The sequence below is a fragment of the Pristiophorus japonicus genome, chromosome 1, assembly GCF_044704955.1.
Source record: "Pristiophorus japonicus isolate sPriJap1 chromosome 1, sPriJap1.hap1, whole genome shotgun sequence".
Classification (NCBI taxonomy): domain Eukaryota; kingdom Metazoa; phylum Chordata; class Chondrichthyes; family Pristiophoridae; genus Pristiophorus; species Pristiophorus japonicus.
The window spans coordinates 54,648,296-54,670,815 of record NC_091977.1 but is presented as its reverse complement, the minus strand read 5'-3'; the positions used below and the strand labels follow the sequence as shown (position 1 = coordinate 54,670,815).

Sequence of the window (22,520 nt, the reverse complement as noted above, 5' to 3'; positions counted from 1 at the left end):
GAGGAGGACACTCCATATTCCCTCGCGGTTGACAGTGTCAAAGGCCTTTGTAAGGTCGAAGAAAGCCATGTATAAGGGCTGATGCTGTTTCCAGCATTTTTCTTGCGCTGTAAAAATAATGTCCGTTGTACGTGACAAAATCCGCACTGTGACTCTGGGAGAAGACGGTTGAGGAGGACTCTAGCGACGACTTTCCCAGTGGCTGATAACGGAGATTCCTCTGTAGTTGCCGCAGTTGGATTTGGCCCCATTTTTAAAGATGGTCACGATCACTGCATCTTTGAGATCTCCCGGCATGCTCTCCTCCCTCCAGATGAGGGAGATGAGGTCACGCATTCGCACCAACAGTACCACTCCGCCATACTTCAGTTCGTCAGCGGGGCTTCCTTCCGCTCCTGTAGCCATGTTGTTCTTAAGCTGTCTTAATGGCTTTTTCGACCTCGTTTTACTGAGGTGGTGGCGAGTAACATGCTGCGGGATGGAGTCGAGGACACTCGAGTCAAATATAGAGTCTCGATTAAGGAGATCTTCGAAGTGCTCCTTCCAGCGGGCCCTGACTGCCTTGGTGTCCTTGATGAGTGTTTTCCCGTTCTTGGCAAGTAGTGGGGTGGGCCTTGGGTGTTTGGGCCGTAGGTGGCCTTGACTGCGGTGAAGAATACTCGCACATCATGGCTGTCAGCCAAGTGCTGTATCTCCTTTGCTTTCTCCATCCACCATTTGTTCTTTCGGCCCTGAGTTATTTGTTGGACCTCGGCCTTAAGCCATCTGTAATGCTGCCTTGCTGCTCCCGAGTTGGGTTGTTTAAGACTCAGAAATGCCCTGCGCTTGCGATCTAATATCTCTTGGATCTCCTGGTCATTCTTATCAAACCAGTCCTGGTGTTTCCTGGTTGCGTGACAGAGCGTCTCCTCGCAGGCACTGGTTATGGAGGCCTGGAGGGCAGACCAAGCGCTGTGGGCAGTCTGCGTCGCGGGGTCATCAGTGCACGCCAGGTTAGCTGTGAGGCGCTGACTGTATAGGGCTCTCTTAGCTGGGTCTTTAAGTGCCCCGGCATTGACTTTTTTTAAGGCACTGCTTCTGCTACCCTCCGCTTTGGGGCTATGTTGATGTCAATGATGGATCGGATTAGGCAGTGGTCCGTCCAGCAGTCGTCAGCTCCTGTCATGGTGTGGGTGATGCGCACACCCTTGCGATCCCTGGCTCGGACGATGACCTAGTCGAGCAGGTGCTAGTGTTTGGCGCAAGAGTGTTGCCACGATGCCTTGTACTTGTCCCTCTGACGGAACAAGATGTTGGTGATGACCAGGTCGTGTTCTAGACATTTTGTCAGGAGTAGGGTACCACTGGAGTTGGTTTTCCCTACCCCCTCTCTGCCGATCTCATCTCCTCAGAGGGCTATGTCCTTGCCGATCCTGGCATTGAAGTCACTGAGGAGGATCAGTTTGTCATCCACAGGGACGCGGAACAGGCATTTTTCGAGGCTGGAGTAAAAGCCCTCTTTGGTCTCATCTGTCTCATCGAGTGTTGTGGCGCACACACTGATGACTGACGCATTGATTCCGGGATAAGGAGAATCATGAGACGTTCGTTAACCCCGCAGGGTGAGTCTCTGAGGCGGTTGACTAGCTCGTTTTTGATGGCGAAACTGACTCCGTGGAGGTTGTGGTCTTCCTCTGGTTTCCCTTTCCAGAAGACGGTGTAATCTCCACCTTGTTCCTTGAGCTGGCCTTCCCCTGCCCGCTTAGGATGCTGATGTTGACATCGAAGCGTCTAAGTTCTCGGGCAACTATGGCGATGTGGCGTTCCCAGGCAGCTATGGCGATGTGGTGTTCCGGCCTGTCGCTGTTAGAATTGCCCATGAGGGTCCTGACGTTCCAGGTCCCGAACTTCATGTTAAAGGAGTGGAAGATGCCTGTGCGTGAGTTCTTTTAAGGTGGGGTGGCAGTTGCACACTGGCTACCACACGGGCTTAGCTGAGCAAGGTCCTGGACAAGTGGCAAGGGGGTCCAAGACGACTGGAGACCAGGCACTGCTGTATGAGCCTAGTTGCCGACAGCGAAATGTTAGCCGCAAGCTCGGCGCTGAATGGTCCGAGGCTTGGTTGGGGGAAGGCATTGCGAGGATCAGTGGTCCACTGGAGATCAGAGTGGAAGGTCAGGGTGGTCACAGCCATGGTGCTCACCGCATACTGGAGGAGAAGCCAGGTCACCAGTGGGGAAGGAGAGGCCCCGATCCTCGACGATGGCGGCGAGCCAGGTGAGCCAGGCGATCGGGCCCCCACCCCTCCAACGGCAATCGGGCCCCCTCCAGCGTTGATGGCTGGGCCTCTCCTCCATGGTGGCGATTGGGCGGCCTCCTCTTCAGCGATGGCGGTTGGCCTCTCCTTCTCTTTCAACGGCAGCTGGGCCTTTCCTACTCAACGGTGATCGGGCCGCCTCCTCCCCCTCAAACCAAATACACCACATCCACTGGTTTCCCCCTTATTCACCCTGCTCGTTACATCCTCAAAGAACTCCAGCAAATTTCTCAAACATGATTTTCCTTTCATAAAACCATGCTGACTCTGCTTGATTGAATCCCGCTACTGTTTCCTTAATAATGGACTCCAGCAATTTCCTGACAGATGCTAGGCTAACTGGTCTATAGTTTCCTGCCTTTTGTCTGCCTCCTTTTTTAAATGGGGGCATTACATTTGCGGTTTTCCAATCCGCTGGGACCGCCCCAGAATCCAGGGAATTTTGGTAAATTACAACCAATGCATCCACTATCTCTGCATCCATTTCTTTTAAGACACTAGGATGCAAGCCATCAGGTCCAGGGGACATGTCTGCTATTTGTCCCATTATTTTACCAAGTACTACTTCATTAGTGATTGTATTAAGTTCCTCCCTCCCTGTAGCCCCTTGATTATCCACTATTGGGATGTTTTTAGTGTCTTCTAGTGAAGACCGATACAAAATATTTATTCAACGTCTTTGCCATTTCCCTGTTCTCCATTATTCCCCAGTTTCATCCTCTAGGGAACCAATATTTACTTTAGCCATTCTTTTTCTTTTTATGTACCTGTAGAAACTCTTACTATCTGTTTTTGTATATCGTGCTAGTTTATTTTCATAATCTAGCTTCCCCCTCATTTTTTTAGTAGTTCTTTGCTGGCTTTTAAAAGTTTCCCAACCCTCTGGCCTCCCACTAGTCTTGGCCACATTGTATGCCCTTGTTTTCAATTTGATACCATCCCTTATTTCCTTAGTTAGCCACAGATGGTTATCCCTTCTCTTAGTCTTTCCTTCTCATTGGGATATATTTTTGTTGCAAGTTACGAAATATCTCCTCAAATGTCTGCCACTGCTCATCAATCGTCCCATACTTTAATCTATTTTCCCAGTCCACTTTAGCCAACTCTGCCCTCATACCTTTGTAGTCTCCTTTATTTAAGCTTAGGACACTGGTTTGAGAACCAACTTTCTCACCTTCCAACTGAATTTGAAATTCAACCATGTTATGGTCTCTCATTCCTAGAGGATCCTTTACTACGAGATCATTTATTAACCCTGTCTAATTACACAGTACCAGATCTAAGATAGCCTGTTCCCTGGTTGGTTCCGCAACGTACTGTTCAAGGAAACTACCCCGGATACACTCTACGAACTCTTCCTCAAGGCTAATTTGCTTTGTCCAATCAATATAAAGGTTAAAATCGCCCATGATTATTGCCGTTCCTTTATTACAAGCCTCCATTATTTCTTGATTTATACTCCGTCCAACAGTGTAGCTACTGTTAAGGGGCCTAAAGCTTACGCCCACTAACTACTTTTTCCCCTTATTATTCCTTACCTCCACCCAATCTGATTCATGTGACTTGGCCATGCACAAATTGACTGCTACGTTTGCCTGCATAAAAAGTGTCTGCATTCAAGAGAATAATTGGTTGTAGAGAACTTTGGGATGTTACGTGTGGGTGATAAGACATTATATAATCACAGTTTGTTCGTTCTTATGCTGTTCGCAACAATTTAGTATTTATATAGCATTCCTTTTGTAGATCACTTTTTCTGTGAAGCAGATATGTTAATACTGAGCAGGAGGTAAAAAGAGAGAAGGAAAATCAGTTTGGACGGGAAAGCAGGTACATTCAAAGAGAAGCGTTTTAGGAGGCTTTTGAACACTATGAAGGAGATGGAGAAGCGCTCAAATTTTGAGAGCAAGCTCCCAAGTATGGGAATATCATGGGTGAAAGAACAACTGCTAGTGGTGAAGCAGAGAGAAACTGGTGTCCCAAGTTTACATGCAAAATATATGGCTGGAGGAGATTGCTAAGTTATAAGGTAGGGTGAGGCCATGGATGCGTTTGAACTTGAAGTTACATTACAACAGTGCCTACATTTCAAACTACTTAATTGTCTGTAAAGCGCTTTAGGATGACCTGAGATTGTGAAAGGCGCTATATAAATGCAAATTCATTCTTCTTTATAATTGATCCATGTGGTACAGGAAGCCAGTGTAGCATGCAAGGATGGGAGAAAATGTGGAGAGATTGGAAATAAGACTGTCTTTAGAATGGAGACATTGAGGACTTTCTTTAAGGAGCGGGATATTAATGGTGCTTTTGAAAGAGATAAGGACAGTACCGAAGGATACGAGCTGGTTAATATTAACATAGGAATTGCCAGACTTAAACAAAAAAAATAAGGTCGATGTTGTTCGCCTTCTACCATCCTGGTAGCCCCAAAAGTACGTCACCATCCTCCGCCTGCTCCACGACGACATGCAAGCTGTGATCCTTACCAACGGATCCATCACAGACCCAATCCACGTCCCGACCGGGGTCAAGCAGGGCTGCGCCATCGCCCCAACCCTCTTCTCAATCTCCCTCGCTGCCACGTGCCACCTCACAGTTGACAAGCTCCCCGCTGGAGTGGAACTAAACTACAGAACCAGTGGGAAGCTGTTCAACCTTCGCCATCTCCAGGCCAGGTCCAAGACCACTCCAACATCTGTCGTCGAGCTACAGTACGCGGACGACGCCTGCGTCTGTGCACACACGCAGGCTGAACTCCAGGACATAGTCGACGTAGTTACCGAGGCGTATGAAATCATGGGCCTCACGCTAGACATCAATAAGACAAAAGTCCTCCACCAACCTGTCCTCGCCACACAGCACTGCCCCCCCAGACATCAAGATCCATGGCGCAGCCCTGGAGAACGTGGATCACTTCCCTTATCTTGGGAGCCTCCTAGCAACAAGAACAGGCATTGAAGACGAGATCCAACACTGCCTCCAGTGCAGCCTTAAGCAGCCTGAGGAAAAGAGTGTTTGAAGACCAGGCCCTCAAAACTGTCCCCCAAATTCATGGTCTGCAGGGCTGTAATGGTACCCGCCCTCTTGTATGGCTCAGAGACGTGGACCATGTACAGTAGACACCTCAAGTCGCTGGAGAAGTATCACCAGCGATGTCTCCGCAAGATCCTACAGGTCCCCTGGGAGGACAGATGCACAAACATTAGCGTCCTTGTCCAAGCCAACATCCCCAACATTGAAGCACTGACCACACTTGATCAGCTCTGCTGGGCAGGCCACATAGTTCGCATGCCAGACACGAGACTCCCAAAGCAAGCGCTCTACTCAGAACTCGTCCACGGCAAACGAGCCAAAGGCGGGCAGAGGAAAAGTTACAAGGACACCCTCAAAGCCTCCCTGATAAAGTGCGACATCCCCACAGACACCTGGGAGTCCCTGGCCCAAGAACGCCTTGAGTGGAGGAAGTGCATCCGGGAAGGCGCTGAGCTCCTCCAGTATCGTCGCCAAGAGCATGCAGAAATCAAGCGCAGACAGCAGAAGGAGCGTGCGGCAAACCAGGCTCCCTGTCCACCCTTACCCTCAACCACTGACTGTCCCACCTGTGACCGAGACTTTGGTTCTCGTCTTGAACTGTACAGCCATCTAAGAACTCATGTTAAGAGTGGAAGCAAGTCTTCATCGATTCCGAGGGACTGTCTATGATGAGTTGCAAGACACAATGATAATGGAGTTTCAATTTTTAATAATTGCAATAAATCTCTCTCACTTAGTCCAGAAAAATTTGTCAACAGACCCAGACATGGTGTGAGGAAAACCCTAGTAATGGAGAGCTCTGGGAGCCACCAGTTCCCAGCCTGTTTTTCTTAAGCATGCTCCACAACAAAGTCTTGGGCCTCCTTTATCACAGGCTCCCCCCTCCCCCAGTCACATCCAGAGCCCCCACTACTTACTTGACTGTCAGGGACCAATCCTGTGGGTCTCTGACTGCGGCCTCCTGTTGCTGAATTGACATTCCCGCTCGCAGGTCAGAAATAATTTATGGAAATTAGGCCCAACCGTTAAATCAGTCGGGCCTACACACGGGTACCCACCCTCCCTGTAAAATTGGGGCTTTAATGTATGGAGGATGTGTGAAAGAGTAACTCTTGTTTCAATACACTCGTGTACCACTGGATAATTGGTCTATTAACCATTTCTTTTGTAATAAATGTATCCCTTGTTAATGTGCAAATTAATGGGCTCCTTTATATTCTGATAGAATTCTGCAAGAGAATGCATCTGTACAGCTCTGCAGTTCCCACAATCCTATGCTGTACAAAATTGGAAATTGATGGCAGCTAATTAGATAATTCTAGACAGTATCTGCCTTGACGCTTAGAATTGTGATGTCTCCATGTACTTTTGAAATTACCCTTCAGTTTTTAAAGTGGTACCAATGATTTTTGCTGCGAAATCAAGTTATTTCTGACTGGTGCCTTCTGTACCAGCTTTCTAATTCAGAAATAGGTTCGCAGGGATGGTAGAACACCTACAGAGAGAATGTAAGATTTTTTCACTGTTGTATGTACTAATGACTTATGTTTGTTATATTTCTGATTCCATCTTAATTACATTTGACCATTGTAATTATTGTAAAACCTCGTGCTACCAGATGTAGTGTAGGAATTAAGTCTCTCTCATGCTTTGTCATGATTAAAAGGATGCTTTGTTCTGATTTGCCACAGGTTAGGGTTTTAAGATGGCAACAGCAGATGGGGATCTGCACTCAGATCCTGACTCTGAGCTTCATGATCTAAGGCAGAAGGTCAGAAATCTGCAGGAGGAATTAACGTCCTGTAAAACCCAGCTTAACGAGTTACAGAAAGAACTCAATCACGCTGAGACCCTATACAAAAGCACAGAGAGTTATAATAAAGACCTACGCAAGCAGGTAAGCTTCATGTCTGAAATGATATATACTACAAAACTTAAATTACTGATGCATGTTAAAGATATTAAAAATAGATATAAAATTAAAATACAAATCTTAGAGCTTGAACAGAGCATGTCAAATTATTTTATATTTGGAGCTGATCATATAATGTTAGTTCGATAACATCATAATGTTGTGCTCTAATTGTCATCTGTTTTGAAACTGATATTTCTGTAATTAGCACTAAATTCCCACTTTGCTGTGTTACTTTAATTAATTTAAATACTTGGGTAATTCAATTTTTTAGTACAAAAAAAATGACTGAATTATGGCCAAACTATATTGTTTTTATAACAGATCTTCTGTGGCATTTAGGATAAAAATTGATAAAGAAGAGATATTAGAAAGGCTGGTTGTACTTAAAGTAGATAAATCACGAGGAGCAAATGACATGCATCCTAGGATGCTGAGGGAGTTGAGAGCGGAAATCACGGAGGTACTGGCCATAATATTACAATCCTCCATAGATACGGGGGTGGCGCCATAGGACTGGAAACATAGAAACATAGAAATTAGGTGCAGGAGTAGGCCATTCGGCCCTTCGAGCCTGCACTGTCATTCAATATGATCATGGCTGATCATTCCCTCAGTACCCCTTTCCTGCTTTCTCTCCATATCCCTTGATCCCTTTGGCCGTAAGGGCCATATCTAACTCCCTCTTGAATATATCTAACAAACTGGCCTCAACAACTTTCTGCGGTAGAGAATTCCACAGGTTAACCACTCGCTGAGTGAAGAAGTTTCTCCTCATCTCAGTCCTAAATGGCTTACCCCTTATTCGTAGACTGTGACCCCTGGTTCTGGACTTCCCCAGCAACGGGAACATTCTTCCTGCCTCTAACCTGTCCAATCCTGTCAGAATTTTATGTTTCTATGAATCCCCTCTCATTCTTCTTAACTCCAGTTGATCCAGTCTCTCCTCATATGTCAGTCCTGCCATCCTGGGAATCAATCTGGTGAACCTTCGCTGTACTCCCTCAATAGCAAGAACATCCTTCCTCTGATTAGGAGACCAAAACTGTACACAATATTCCAGGTGTGGCCTCACCAAGGCTCTGTACAACTGCAGTAAGACCTCCCTGCTCCTATACTCGAATCCTCTAGCTATGAACATGCCATTTGCCTCCTTCACCGCCTGCTGTACCTGCATGCCAAACTTCAATGACTGATGTACCATGACACCCAGTAATCGTTGCACCTCCCTTTTTCCTAATCTGTCACCATTCAGATAATATTCTGTCTTCCTGTTTTTTCTACCAAAGTGGATAACCTCACATTTATCCACATTATACTGCATCTGCCATGCATTTGCCCACTCACCTAACCTATCCAAGTCACCCTGCAGCCTCTTAGTATCCTCCTCACAACTCACACTGTCACCCAGCTTAGTGTCATCTGCAAACTTGGAGATATTACATTCAATTCCTTCATCTAAATCATTGATGTATATTGTAAATAGCTGGGGTCCCTGAACCCTACGGCACCCCACTGGTCACTGCCTGCCATTCTGAAAAGGACCCGTTTATTCCGACTCTCTGACTGGAGAACTGCAAATGTTGCACCACTGTTCAGAAAAGGCTGTAAAGGTAAACCCAACAACTATAGGCCAGTCAGTTTAACCTCAGTAGTGGGGGAAAGCTTTCAGAAACAGTAATCAAGGACAAATTTAAGAGTCACTTGGATAGGAATGGATTAATTAAGGAAAGCCTGCATGGATATTTTAAAGGCAAATAGTGTTTAACCAACTTGATCAAGTTTTTTGATGAGGTAACAGAGAGGGTTGATGAGGGTAATGCGGTTGATGTTGTGTACATGGATTTCCAAAAGACGTTTAACTATGTGCCACATAATAGGCTTGCTTTCAAAATTGAAGCCCATGGAATAAAAAGCACAGTGGCACCCTGGATACGAAATTGGCTGTGTTTTTGGGAACGGATGTTTTTCGGACTAGTGGAAAATATACAGTAGTGTTCTGTGGGAGTCGGTTCTAGGACCACTGCTTTTCTTGATGTATATTAATTACTTGGACGTGGGTGTACAAATTTGCGGATGACACAAAACTTGGAAGTATAGTGAACAGTGAGGAGGAGAGTGATAGACTTCAGGAAGACATAGACAGGCTGGTGAAATGGGCAGACGTAGCATTTAGCACAGAAAAGTGTGAAGTGATGCATTTTGGTAGAAAGAATGAGGAGAGGACATATAAACTAAATGGTACAATCCTAAAGGGGATGCACGAACAGATAGATCTGGGGGTATGTGTGCACAAATCGTTGAAGATGGCAGGGCAGGTTGAGAAAGCAGTTAAAAAGGCGGCTTCATAAGCAGAGGTATAGAGTACAAAAGTGTGGACATTATGATGAACCTGTATAAAACACTGGTTCGACCCCAACTGGAGTACAGTGTCTAATTCTGGGCACCACACTTTAGGGAAGGATGTGAAGGCCTTAGAGAAGGTGCAGAAAAGATTTACGAAAATTATTCCAGGAATGAGGGACTTCAGATACATTTAAAAACTGGAGAAGCTGGGGTTGTTCTCCTTGGAGCAGAGAAGCTTGAGAGGTGTTCAAAATCATGAGGGGTCTGGACAGGGTCGAGAGAGAGAAACTGTTCCCATTGGCAGAAGGGTCGAGAACCAGAGGACACAGATTTAAGGTAATTGACAAAAAAAACACAGGTGACGTAAGAAAAATCTTTATTTTACACAGCGAGTGGTTAAGATCTGGAATCTACTGCCTGAAAGGGTGCTGGAGGCAGACTTAATTTTATCTTTCAAAAGGGGGTTGGTTAAATATCTGAAGGAAAATCAATTGCAGGCTACGGGGGAAGGGCAGGGGAGTGGGACTAGCTGAGAGTTGGTACGGGCTTGACGGGCCGAATGGCTGCCTTCCGTGATAGAACCAGTCTATGATAGCTCAGAGAGTCAGCTGTTTTATGCTGCGTAACAGTCAGATTTACAGTGGTTGAATAAGAGAATTTCCAAGAGGGGTTATATGGTTGCTTGCCTTGATATGGGATCTGGGAGCAGTGAGGAGGAGGTGATGGGTGTGTGGAGGGCTAGGGTATTGGAATGGGGATTCCAGAGCAGAGGAACAATGGGATTGTGGTGTCTGAGGTACTGCAGTCTGGTACCATTGATGGAGGCAGTTGCAGGATACAGCAGCAATAGGGTTAGTTACATGTGTGGAAGTCGTGGGAGGAGGATGCAATTATCTGAGACAATTGGAGGAAGAGGTCTCGGAGCCCTTAAGGATTGAGGAGTTTAGGATGCGATGGTGTTGTGGAGGGTTGGAAGGCTAGGGTGTTAAGGGCATGGTTAGGGTCTGGTTGGGGAGAGGGCATAAAGGAAAATGAGATTATGTTACAGATCTTGCGTTCAAAAAATCTTTTGATGGACTGCAGTGGTTCCTATTTACATTTATATCAAGAAAAGAGAAGCTGAGGGTTGGTTCTTTAAAATTATGAAGGGGTTTAGTAAGGTAGATGTGAAGATGTTTCCACTTGTGGGGGGACTCCAAAACCAGGAGTCATAAGAACATAAGAAATAGGAGCAGGAGGAGGCCATTTTGCCCCTCGAGCCTGCTCCGCCATTTAATAAGATCATGGCTGATCTGATCATGGATTCAGCTCCACTTCCCTGCCCGCTCCCCATAACCCTTTACTCACTTGTATTTCAAAAATCTGTCTATCTCTGCCTTAAATATATTCAATGATCCAGCTCCACAGCTCTCTGGGGCAGAGAATTCCATAGATTTACAAACCTCAGAGAAGAAATTTCTCCTCATGAGTTTTAAATGAGTGGCCCCTTATTCTGAGACTATGTCCCCTAGTTTTAGTTTCTCCTATGAGTGGAAATATCCTCTCTGCATCCACCTTGTCGAGCCCCTTCATTATCTTATATGTTTTGATAAGATCACCTCTCATTCTTCTGAACTCCAATGTGTATAGGCTCAACCTATCTTCATAAGTCAACCCCCTCATATCTCTGGAATCAACCTCGTGAACCTTCCCTGAATAGCGTCCAATGCAAGTATATCCTTCCTTAAATATGGTGACCAAAACTGTATGCAGTACTCTCGGTGTAGCCTTACCAATACCCTGTACAGTTGTAGCAGGATTTCTCTGCTTTTATACTCTATCCCCCTTGCAATAAAGTCCAACATTCCATTTGCCTTCCTGATTACTTGCTGTACCTGTGCATACTAACTTGTGTTTCATGTGTAAGGACCCCCAGGTGTCTCTGTACTGCAGCACTTTTCAATTTTTCTCCATTTAAATTATAATTTGCTTTTCTATTATTTCTGCCAAAAAGTGGATAAGTTCACATTTTCCCACATTATACTCCATCTGCCAAATTTTTGCCCACTCACTTAACCTGTCTCTTATCCCTTTGCAGATTTTTTGTGTCCTCCTCACAATTTGCTTTCCCACCCATCTTTGTTTCATCAGCAAACTTGGCTTCATTACACTCAGTCCCTTCATTCAAGTCATTAATATAGTTTGCAAATAGTTGAGGACCCAGCACCGATCCTTGTGGCACCCCACTAGTCACTGTTTGCCAACCGGAAAATGACCCATTTATGCCGACTCTCTGTTTTCTGTTAGTTAGCCAATCCTCTATCCATGCTAATATATTACCTCCAACCCCATGAACTTTTATCTTGTGCAATAACCTCTTATCTGGCACCTTATCGAATGCCTTCTGGAAATCCAAATACGCCACATCCACTGGTTCTCCTTTATCCACCCTGCTCATTACATCCTCAAAGAACTCCAGCAAATTTGCCAAACGTGATTTCCTTTTCATAGAACCATGCTGACTCTGCTTGATTGAATCATGCTTTTCCAAATGTCCTGCTACTGCTTCCTTGATGATGGATTTTCCCAACGATAGATGTTAGGCTAACTGGTCTATAGTTTCCTGCTTTTTGTCTGCCTCCTTTTTTAAATAGGGGTGATACATTTGCAATTTTCCAATCCGCTGGGACCGCCCCAGAATCCAGGGAATTTTGATGGATTACAACCAATGTATCCACTATCTGTGCAGCCACTTCTTTTAAGACCCGAGGATGTAAGGCATCAGATCCAGGGAACTTATCTGTCTTTAGTCCCATTATTTTACCGCATACTACATTAGTGATAGTGAATGCATTAAGTTCCTCCCTCCCTATAGCCCTTGATCATAAATATTATAGTCACTAATAAATCCAATAAGGAATTCAGGTGAAATGTCTTTACTCAAAGTCATTAGATTTTGAACTTGCTACAGCATGGAGTTGTTGAATTAAATAGCATAGCTGCATTTAAGGGAAGCTAGCTAAGTACATGAGGGAGAAAGAAATAGAAGGTTATGCTGATAGTTAGATGAAGTAGAGTGGGAGAAGGCTTGTGTAGAGCATAAACACCGGCATGGACCAGTTGGTCGAATGGCCTGCATCTGTGCTGTAAATTCAATGTAATTCTATATCCTTTAAAATAGCAATTAAGTATTATATTACCAACTATTTCTGATCATATATAATTTCAAAGTAGTTTTGTGATTTGTTGTATGCAAATGTGGAACTTGGCCTACATTTACAGATTAAAGATCTCAGTGAAAAAATCCATGAAAGAAAAAAGAAAGAAAATGACAAAGTTGATGTGGGAGTTCAGACAGATCTTTGCATTACCCGTCACCACAGAGGTAGGTGTTAATATTTGTCTGGGAACATAAAAGCTTGATTAATAACAGACTACTAGGAGACCATTTTCTATCAACAGTCTTCCTGATTGCTTTTATAGGCTCAAATTTGGCCCACCCCTTTTTTCGGCGCACTCACCAGAGATGCGGTGACTTTGTGGGTTGAAAACGGCGCTAAAAAAATGTCCCCCGATTTTGGCTGCTGTGTTGCCTCTCTCGGGACTTGGCGTGGCCAGTCGATTGAGGAGGGCGGAGCTAGGGCTCTGCGCCAGAAACAGTGCCGGCAGCTCTGCACATGCGTGTTGGAGTATGCGCACATGCACAGTAGCTCCTGTCCCTAACCTCTCTGTAAGCTGCAGCGTGGGAGCTGATGTGTCCCGCTCCTATCCCAGGCCGAGTGGCCTGCCGCACAGGCCGGTCCGCTGCCTTCCAGGGCGAGAAGGCAGGTTGGTGCGGGGGCCCAAGTTTGGTGGGGGTGTGTTTTGATTCCGGGGGTGGGGGGGGTGGAATTCCGAACCGCAGGGTGGGTTCAATCACCGACCCCGTGGGGGTAGGATTGTTTGGAAGGGGCGGGCTGATAGTGGATGAGCTTAGGCGGCTGGGAGAACATAAGAATTACGATCAGGAGGTACTTCTATTTTTTATTTGGATATTTTGAAAAAATTATGTAAATATGTTTTGTCTCTACTTATTTTTGTAGTTTAAGCTTCCATGAATGCTTCTGTTGTATAATAAATTAGCTTTGCGAAGTTAGTCATATGATGTCCTGTATAGCTGTTTGATCCTATTCACGTTCTTTAGTCGTCATTCAGTTCTGCTGGCCACCGATGTTTCTACCTGCGCTGATTTCTTAACACTCCGCATGGGTTTTCTGTGCGGCCACAAATGGCCACATACGCTGGCCTAAGTTAGTTTGGAGTAACTATTAGCTGTCCAAAGCGGCCTAAATGGCCAAAATGGGCGTAGGTGGCTGGTAACGCCCCCTTTTGAAAAATACTCAACAAAACTAAAAAAAAATCCAACTAACTCACTTACACTGGCACAAATTGTGCAAAATGGGGATTGTTAAGCTACTCCAGAAAAATCAAGTTGCTCCAAAACTCCTGGGCAATTTTGAGCCCATTATGAGGAAAAAAATAAAGCTTATTCATGAAGTGGTAATAATTCAATCTATTTATACAAGTACTGGAGGTAATTCCCAGGATTAGTTAACAATTGCTTCTAGCGACTCCAGATATTTTTGCAAAAAAAATATAGCATAACCTTTCTAGGGAAAGATATGATAAAGTGACTCCCAATTAATCTAGATATTGTAAAAATGATTAGTGTCTAAATCTCATTACTTTGTCTTTGTTTCCTAGACTGTTACCAGAATGAAGCTCAGGATTTTCATTACCACTTGAACAGTGATCAGAATGGCATGAGCATTGCGTCAGGGCTTGACATTCATGGAGCCTGTGGAAAAGTTCAGGTTGCAATTCAGGCCTCTACTCAGTTTCAAACAGAAGCACAGACGGACAGCGACCAGTACACTGAGCAGCCTCGGACGGACAGCTATCAATGCACTGATGAGGCCCAGACAGACAGTTATCAGTACACAGAAGAGGCCCAGACAGACAGCTATCAGTACACAGGGTATCCTGATAAACCAACAATACCAGATGGATCTGGAGACCATAACAGCATTGAAAATACAGAGGTAGGTAATACCTTGTTATAACTCAACCCAAAGTTAAGATTAAAGTATTGCTCCAAAATAACATTTTCTGATCTTTTTAGTTATACTGTCTTACTGAAGTGTTGATACTTACATGAAATAATACATCATCCGCAGTACAAGAGTGAAGGTAATATGCCAAATGCACTGACGGAGCAGATTAAATACTTGTACAATGCTGTGTTTCTAGTTACTATAAATTGTTAAGGGAAGATCGTGTTTGACTAACCTGATTGAATTTTTCGAGGAGGTAACCAGCAGGGTCGACAAGGGTAGTGCGTACAATGTAGTGTATACGGACTTTTGATAAGGTCCCACATGGTAGACTGGTCACGAAGGTAAAAGCCCATGGGATCCAGGGCAAAGTGGCAAGTTGGATCCAAAATTGGCTTAGAGGTAGGAAGTAATGGTTGATGGATGTTTTTGTGACGAAGGCTGTTTCCAGTGGGGTTCCACAGGGCTCAGTACTGGATCCCTTGCTTTTTGTGGTATACATCAATGATCTAGATTTGAATGTAGGGAGTATGATTAAGAAATTTGCAGATGACCCTAAAATTGGCTGTGTGGTTGATAATGAAGAGGAAAGTCATGGACTGCAGGAGGATATCAATCTACTGGTCAGGTGGGCAGAGCAGTGGCAAATGGAATTTAATTCAGAGAACTGTGAGGTAATGCACTTGGAGGACTAATAAGGAAAGGGTATTCCTTATTAAACAGTAGTTCACTTAGAAGTGTAGATGAACAAAGAAACCTTGGAGTGCTTGTCGACAGATCCCTGAAAGTAACCCAGGTGGTTAAGAAGGCATACAGAATGCTTGCCTTGGGCTGAGGCATAGAATACAAGAGCAGTGAGGTTATGATTAAGTTGTATAAAACTCTGGTTAGGCCACAGCTGGAATACTGCGTGCAGTTCTGGTATCCATATTATAAGAAGGACGTGATGCACTGGAGAGGGTGCAGAGGAGATTTACGAAAATGCTGTCTGGAATGGAGAATCTTAGCTATGAGGACAGATTGGGTAGGCTGGGTTTGTTCTCTTTGGAACACAGGAGGCTGAGAGGAGACCTCATTGTGGTTTATAAAATTTTGAAGGGCCTGGATATAGTGGATAGCAAGGGCCTATTTCCCTTGGTGGAGGGATCAATTACAAGGGGGCATAGTTTTAAGGTGGTTGGTGGAAGGTTCAGAGGGGATTTGAGGGGAAGCTTCTTCACGGAGGGTTGTGGGGGTCTGGAACTCACTGCCTGGAAGGGTGGTAGAGGCAGAAACCCTCACCACATTTAAAAAGGGGTTGGATGGGCACTTGAAGTGCCGTAACCTGCAGGGTTATTGGGGTGGAGTGTAAAATGTTGCGATGCATGGGCTGTCGCAGTTGTGTGGGGCAGACTGGTTGGGCCGGATGCTCTTTACCTTTCCTCCATTGTTCATTGTTCATAGGTTTATATGTAACCTTCAGGGCTGTTGACCGAGGGCCGTGTGACTGTCGGTCGGTGCGGGCACAATGGGCTGAAATGGCCTCCTTCTTGCGCTGTAGATTTCTATGTTTCTAAATAAGCTATTTAAAACCAATTTTACTATATAGTTCAGAGCATCTGCTATTAAATGGAGAGAGGAGGAAAGCTTTAAATTAAATACAAGAATAGAAAAACCTGAACATCATCTCCTCTAACTCTTGTTTTTACTGAAGCCAAATTATTCGCACTATAATTGCATCCTGTCCAAAGAAATCTGACTCCTGATCTATACTTGGGTTTTATAAAAATCAACTTGGATGTTGGAGTGTTCATAGAAACATAGAAATTAGGTGCAGGAGCAGGCCATTCGGCCCTTCGAGCCTGCACCACCATTCAGTAAGATCATGGCTGATCATTCAACCTCAGTACCCCTTGATCCCTTTAATATATCTAACAAACTGACCTCAACAACTTTCTGCGGTACAGAATTCCACAGGTTAACCATTCCGAGTGAAGATATTTCTCCTCATCTCGGTCCTAAATGACTTGCCTCTTATTCTTAGACTGTGACCCCTGGTTCTGGAACTCCCCAGCAACGGGAACATTCTTCCTGCCTCTAGCCTGTCCAATCCCATCAGAATTTTATGTTTCTATGAGATCCCCTCTCATTCTTCTCAACACCAGTGGATACAAGCCCAGTTGATCCAGTCTTTCCTCATGTGTCAGTCCTGCCATCCCGGGAATCAACCTTTGCTGTACTCCCTCAATAGCAAGAACGTCCTTCCTCAGATTAGGAGATCAAAACTGCACACAATATTCCAGGTGAGGCCTCACCAAGGCTCTGTACAACTGCAGTAAGACCTCCCTGATCCTATACTCAAATCCTCTATCTATGAAGGCCAACGTGCCATTTGCCTTCTTCACCGCCTGCGTGCCAAACTTCAACGACTGATGTACCATGACACCCAGGTCTCATTGCACCACCCGTTTTCCTAATCGGTCACCATTCAGATAATCTGTCTTCCTGTTTTTGCCACCAAAGTGGATAACCTCACATTTATCCACATTATACTGCATCTGCCATGCATTTGCCCACTCACCTAACACAGAAACATAGAAAATAGGTGCAGGAGTAGGGCCATTCGGCCCTTCTATCCTGCACCGCAATTCAATGAGTTCATGGCTGAACATGCAACTTCAATACCCCATTCCTGCTTTCTTGCCATACCCCTTGATCCCCCTAGTAGTAAGGACTTCATCTAACTCCTTTTTGAATATATTTAGTGAATTGGCCTCAACAACTTTGTGGTAGAGAATTCCACAGGTTCACCACTCTCTGGGTGAAGAAGTTTCTCCTCATCTCGGTCCTAAATGGCTTACCCCTTATCCTTAGACTGTGACCCCTGGTTCTGGACTTCCCCAACATTGGGAACATTCTTCCTGCATCTAACCTATCTAAACCCATCAGAATTTTAAACGTTTCTATGAGGTCCCCTCATTCTTCTGAACTCCAGTGAATACAAGCCCAGTTGATCCAGTCTTTCTTGATAGGTCAGTCCCGCCATCCCGGGAATCAGTCTGGTGAACCTTCGCTGCACTCCCTCAATAGCAAGAATGTCCTTCCTCAGGTTAGGAGACCAAAACTATACACAATACTCCAGGTGTGGCCTCACCAAGGCCCTGTACAACTGTAGCAACACCTCCCTGCCCCTGTACTCAAATCCCCTCGCTATGAAGGCCAACATGCCATTTGCTTTCTTAACCGCCTGCTGTACCTGCATGCCAACCTTCAATGACTGATGTACCATGACACCCAGGTCTCGTTGCACCTCCCCTTTTCCTAATCTGTCACCATTCAGATAATAGTCTGTCTCTCTGTTTTTACCACCAAAGTGGATAACCTCACATTTATCCACATTATACTTCATCTGCCATGCATTTGCCCACTCACCTAACCTATCCAAGTCGCTCTGCAGCCTCATAGCATCCTCCTCGCAGCTCACACTCCCACCCAACTTGGTGTCATCCGCAAACTTGGAGATACTACATTTAATCCCCTCATCTAAATCATTAATGTGCAGTGTAAACAGCTGGGGCCCCAGCACAGAACCTTGCGGTACCCCACTAGTCACTGCCTGCCATTCTGAAAAGTCCCCATTTACTCCTACTCTTTGCTTCCTGTCTGACAACCAGTTCTCAATCCATGTCAGCACACTAACCCCAATCCCATGTGCTTTAACTTTGCACATTAATCTCTTGTGTGGGACCTTGTCGAAAGCCTTCTGAAAGTCCAAATACACCACATCCACTGGTTCTCCCTTGTCCACTCTACTAGTTACATCCTCAAAAAATTATAGGAGATTTGTCAAGCATGATTTCCCTTTCATAAATCCATGCTGACTAGGACCGATCCTGTCACTGCTTTCCAAATGCGCTGCTATTTCATCTTTAATTGATTCCAACATTTGCCCCACCACCGATGTCAGGCTAACTGGTCTATAATTCCCTGTTTTCTCTCTCTCCCTCCTTTTTTTAAAAAAGTGGTGTTACATTAGCTGCCCTCCAGTCCATAGGAACTGATCCAGAGACAATAGAATGTTTGAAAATGATCACCAATGCATCCACACAAACTCTCGTTACTGATTCTCCACAGAGTGAGTTAATGATGTCTGCTTGAGAGATATTGAGTAGATGCTTCAGAACATTCTTGCCTCTGAATCAGAAGCAGGAATGGGGTACTGAAGTTGCATGATCAGCCATGATCATATTGAATGGTGGTGCAGGCTCAAAGGGCCTAATGGCCTACTCCTGCACCTATTTTCTATGTTTCTATGTCATGGTTCAAGTACCACTCCAGAAACTTGAGCACACAAATCTAAGCTGACATATCTGGACTACCAGCCTGCGAGCACCATCAGAGCAGGCCAGGGAGCGGAAGGAGCAGTGTGGCAGCCTAGCCCAGCAGTCTGGCGCAGCCCCTGGTCTGCGAGCACCATCGGAGCAGGGCGGGAGTGGAAGGAGCAGTATGGCAGCCTAGCCCAGCAGGCTGCGTGGCCCCCGGCCTGCTATAGACCATCTGAGCAGGCCGGGGAGCGGAAGGAGCAGCGTGGCACCATACCACTCCAGGGAGCAGCACGTGCTGGAGCAGGAGAGCAACAGTAGTGAAAAGGGACATCATCAAGGCCCAGTTCGGTGATTGGAGCGTGGGCAGGTACTGCAGGAGCAGCGAGGTCGGGGCGAAGGAGCGGCGAGAGATTGTAGAGGGACGTGATCGGCGTCCAGGAGAGGCGTGAGTTCGGGGCCCAGAAGAGGCGAGGGCCCAGGGACAGCACGGGCCAGCCCACACTGCAATATGTGTGCGCACTAGGTCTGTGCAGCAGAGCAGGTCTCCAGTCGTCTTGGTTAACCCTTGCTACTGGACCAAGACCTAGCTCTGTCATGCCTGTGTGATGGCTAGTGTGCACAGGCATCTTCCACTCTCTAAGATTTAGTTCGGACCTGGAATTTTAGGTCCATCATTGAAGCACCTGTAAACTTTTTGCCGTGGAAGCAAGTCATCTTCGATTCGAGGGACTGCCTATGATGATGATGACCACACTGTCAGAGGTGCCCTCGTTTAGATGAGATGTTAATCCAAGTGTGCTTTTTCAGATGGACTTAAAAAAAATAAAAAAAAATACCATAGCATTGTTCAGAGAAGAGCAGAGGAGTTCTCCAGGTATCCTGGTCATAGTTCCTCCCTCAACCAACAGATAGATTGCATGCATTTCTGTGCTGATGACTTGACCAGCAGACCGCTCCAGGTTTAGCAAAGTCAATGAATTCAGATATGCCCCTTACATATTTTCCAGCTGCACCAGGGACTCTTATGGTGGCAAACTGGGGGATGAGGAGTGCAACAGTTCTTAAAGGGCTTCCGTTCATTGACCTGGATGATGACTGTTCTAGCACACTGTTGGGAAGTTGATGCCTGGAGCGGGTGGAACAGTTCCCCTTCAATGACTAGAGTTTGGATATGTGCTGGAGGAGTTGCTTCTGAGAAAGGTGCCATCCTTGAGATGAACATGGCAAACCTTTCCACCCAAGCCAGTATGCAGGAAGCATAATCGGAGGAAGCCATTCAAGTAAATATAGCCTCCTATGTCTATAGGTCATGGGAGCAAATGCAAAAAAGGTCCTTTGGACTAAGAAAGTATGTGGCTGGCTAAAGTGCCCACTTAAAGAAAAGGCATGTGTATATACTACCCATCCACGACAGCATGATGCTACATCCATTCTGCGCAGATCAGGCTCCATCACAGCCTCCTTCATGAAGCGAGGGTGATAAAGGCAGGTCACCGAAGCTATGACTAAGTAGGTGTGCCAGAGTCCAAAATTAGTAGTTTCTGGGCTGACTCTGAGGCAAGGCAGACACCTATGCAAGCGCACCTGCCTTTCTTCCCTCTGTTTGAAGTTCTCTTTCTCCTACAAATCAATTGGCAGGACCAAGGGGATTTCAATGTTGAGTGGTGTAGTTAGTGAAGTTTGGTAGCTGGTGGCAGAAACAATTCTGTGACTGGAGGTCTGTGCAAAAATTCAGTAGTAAACAGCAGAAAAATAAAACTAGTGCAAAAACAACAAAGCAGAAACAATGGTGTGACCCATTTATAAACTGGTAAAATCCAACTTTCTTAAAAAAATAAAAGTCAGCCCAGCTTGAATGAACGCACCTAAGTGAACAACAGCAAGGAAGCCGACAAATGCCCATTTCAAATGAACAAACCACATTTAGAGTTCCACGGTCAAATTGGACAAGAAGATCATTGTGGGATCTATTCGAATTAATTGCCATCAATTTTGGGCTTTAATGAGGCCTGTGCATACTGTCTTTAAAAAAAAAAAATCCACCACCGGCACTTGGGCCTACCTGCCCCATTTTTTGGCTCCACACAAGGGCTGCTCCCTGAGTACAATGTCTGAATTGTGTCTCGAGTACACCTGCACTAAAATAAATGTTTGAACTACTAGCATATTGCTACAGGGAACATTTTTATTATTATGGCACTGTGATAATTGAATTATCCATACAGTTTTTAAACAAACGCTTCCGCATGTATACCCTGTATCACAGATGTCACGATAATATACTGTAACAGTTACTGGTACTGTTAATGGTATCCTCTCGGGTATGGTCCCCCTTCCTTTCAAAACAGTCACCATCACTCTCTTTTCAAAACTCTGCTACCCATATTTATCCTGCAAAGGTCCGACTGACCCCTCACCGACCTACATTGACTCCCAGGCTCCCCCACATTTAAAATTCTCATCCTTGTGTTTAAATCCTTTCACGGCATGCCCCTTCCTATCTTCTGCAGCGCTAAACCCCCCGCCCCGAACTTTTTCCACTCTTTGCCCCACCATTGGTGGCCGTGCCTTCAGCTGCCTAGGCCTCACGTTTTGGAATTCTCTCTCTAAACTGCTGTGCTTCTCTACCTCCCTCTTCTCAAAAAACACCCCTTTGGCCATAGTTTGAGTCATCCCTCCTAATATTTCCTCCTTTTGGAGATTGTTGTTGTTGTGATGTGACTCTTTGTACTTTGTCCGGAATGAAATCCTGATCCATCGCTGATGCAGTTGAAATAAAATTTAGAAGTTCATCATGTTTGGAAATCCAAAAGGTAAAATGCTTCAGTACATTCATTGCATTGATCTAAAACAATTTTATCTTCCCTTTCAAGGACACTGAGAAGACTTCACTGGCAGATAGTTTGCGTGCTACTGCAGAAGCTGCTATGTCACAGACTGGCTTCACCTATGATGAAAGCAGTGGGATGTATTATGATTACAGTACTGGTTTCTACTATGACTCGGTAACTTGCATTGCTGCAGCCCATCCTTAAATATGCTCTTAGTTTCATTATTGAATTCACTTTCACTTTTTAATAAACCAGTGTTTGATGTTTTTAAAATAACTAAACTATTAATGGACTGGGTTTTATAATCGAGATATTGAATTAAAAAGTGAAAGGGTGTTGATGAATCTGTACACATCATTGGTTAGACAGTTTGAGTAAACATCCATAAAACAAAGGTCCTCCACCAGCCTGTCCTCACTGCACAGCACTGCCCCCCCAGTCATCAAGATCAACGGCGCGAGCCTGGACACCGTGGACCACTTCCCATATCTCGGGAGCCTCTTATCAACAAGAGCAGGCATCGACGACGAGATCCGACACCGCCTGCATTGCACCAGTGCAGCCTTCGGCCACCTGAGGAAAAGAGTGTTTGAAGACCAGGCCCTCAAAACTGCCACCCAGCTCATGGTCTACAGGTCTGTAGTAATACCTGCCCTCCTGTATGCTTAGAGACATGGACCATGTACAGTAGACATCTCAAGTTGCTGGTGAAATATCGCCAAC

The 22,520-nt window shown here is 45.3% G+C and overlaps 1 protein-coding gene across 5 annotated transcripts in view; it reads left to right on the top strand.

Annotated features, from left to right (window-relative positions):
• The window catches only part of aggf1 (angiogenic factor with G patch and FHA domains 1), a 100,934-nt gene that overhangs the window by 16,757 nt on the left and 61,657 nt on the right, over positions 1–22,520 (top strand). For all 5 annotated transcript variants that reach the window (XM_070879941.1, XM_070879909.1, XM_070879924.1 and 2 more), the window contains 4 exons: positions 7,024–7,229; positions 12,852–12,954; positions 14,313–14,650; positions 21,840–21,971. In XM_070879941.1, the coding sequence (XP_070736042.1) occupies positions 7,038–7,229; positions 12,852–12,954; positions 14,313–14,650; positions 21,840–21,971 (765 nt within the window). In that variant the 5' untranslated portion in view covers positions 7,024–7,037. The remainder of the gene's footprint in view (positions 1–7,023; positions 7,230–12,851; positions 12,955–14,312; positions 14,651–21,839; positions 21,972–22,520) is intronic.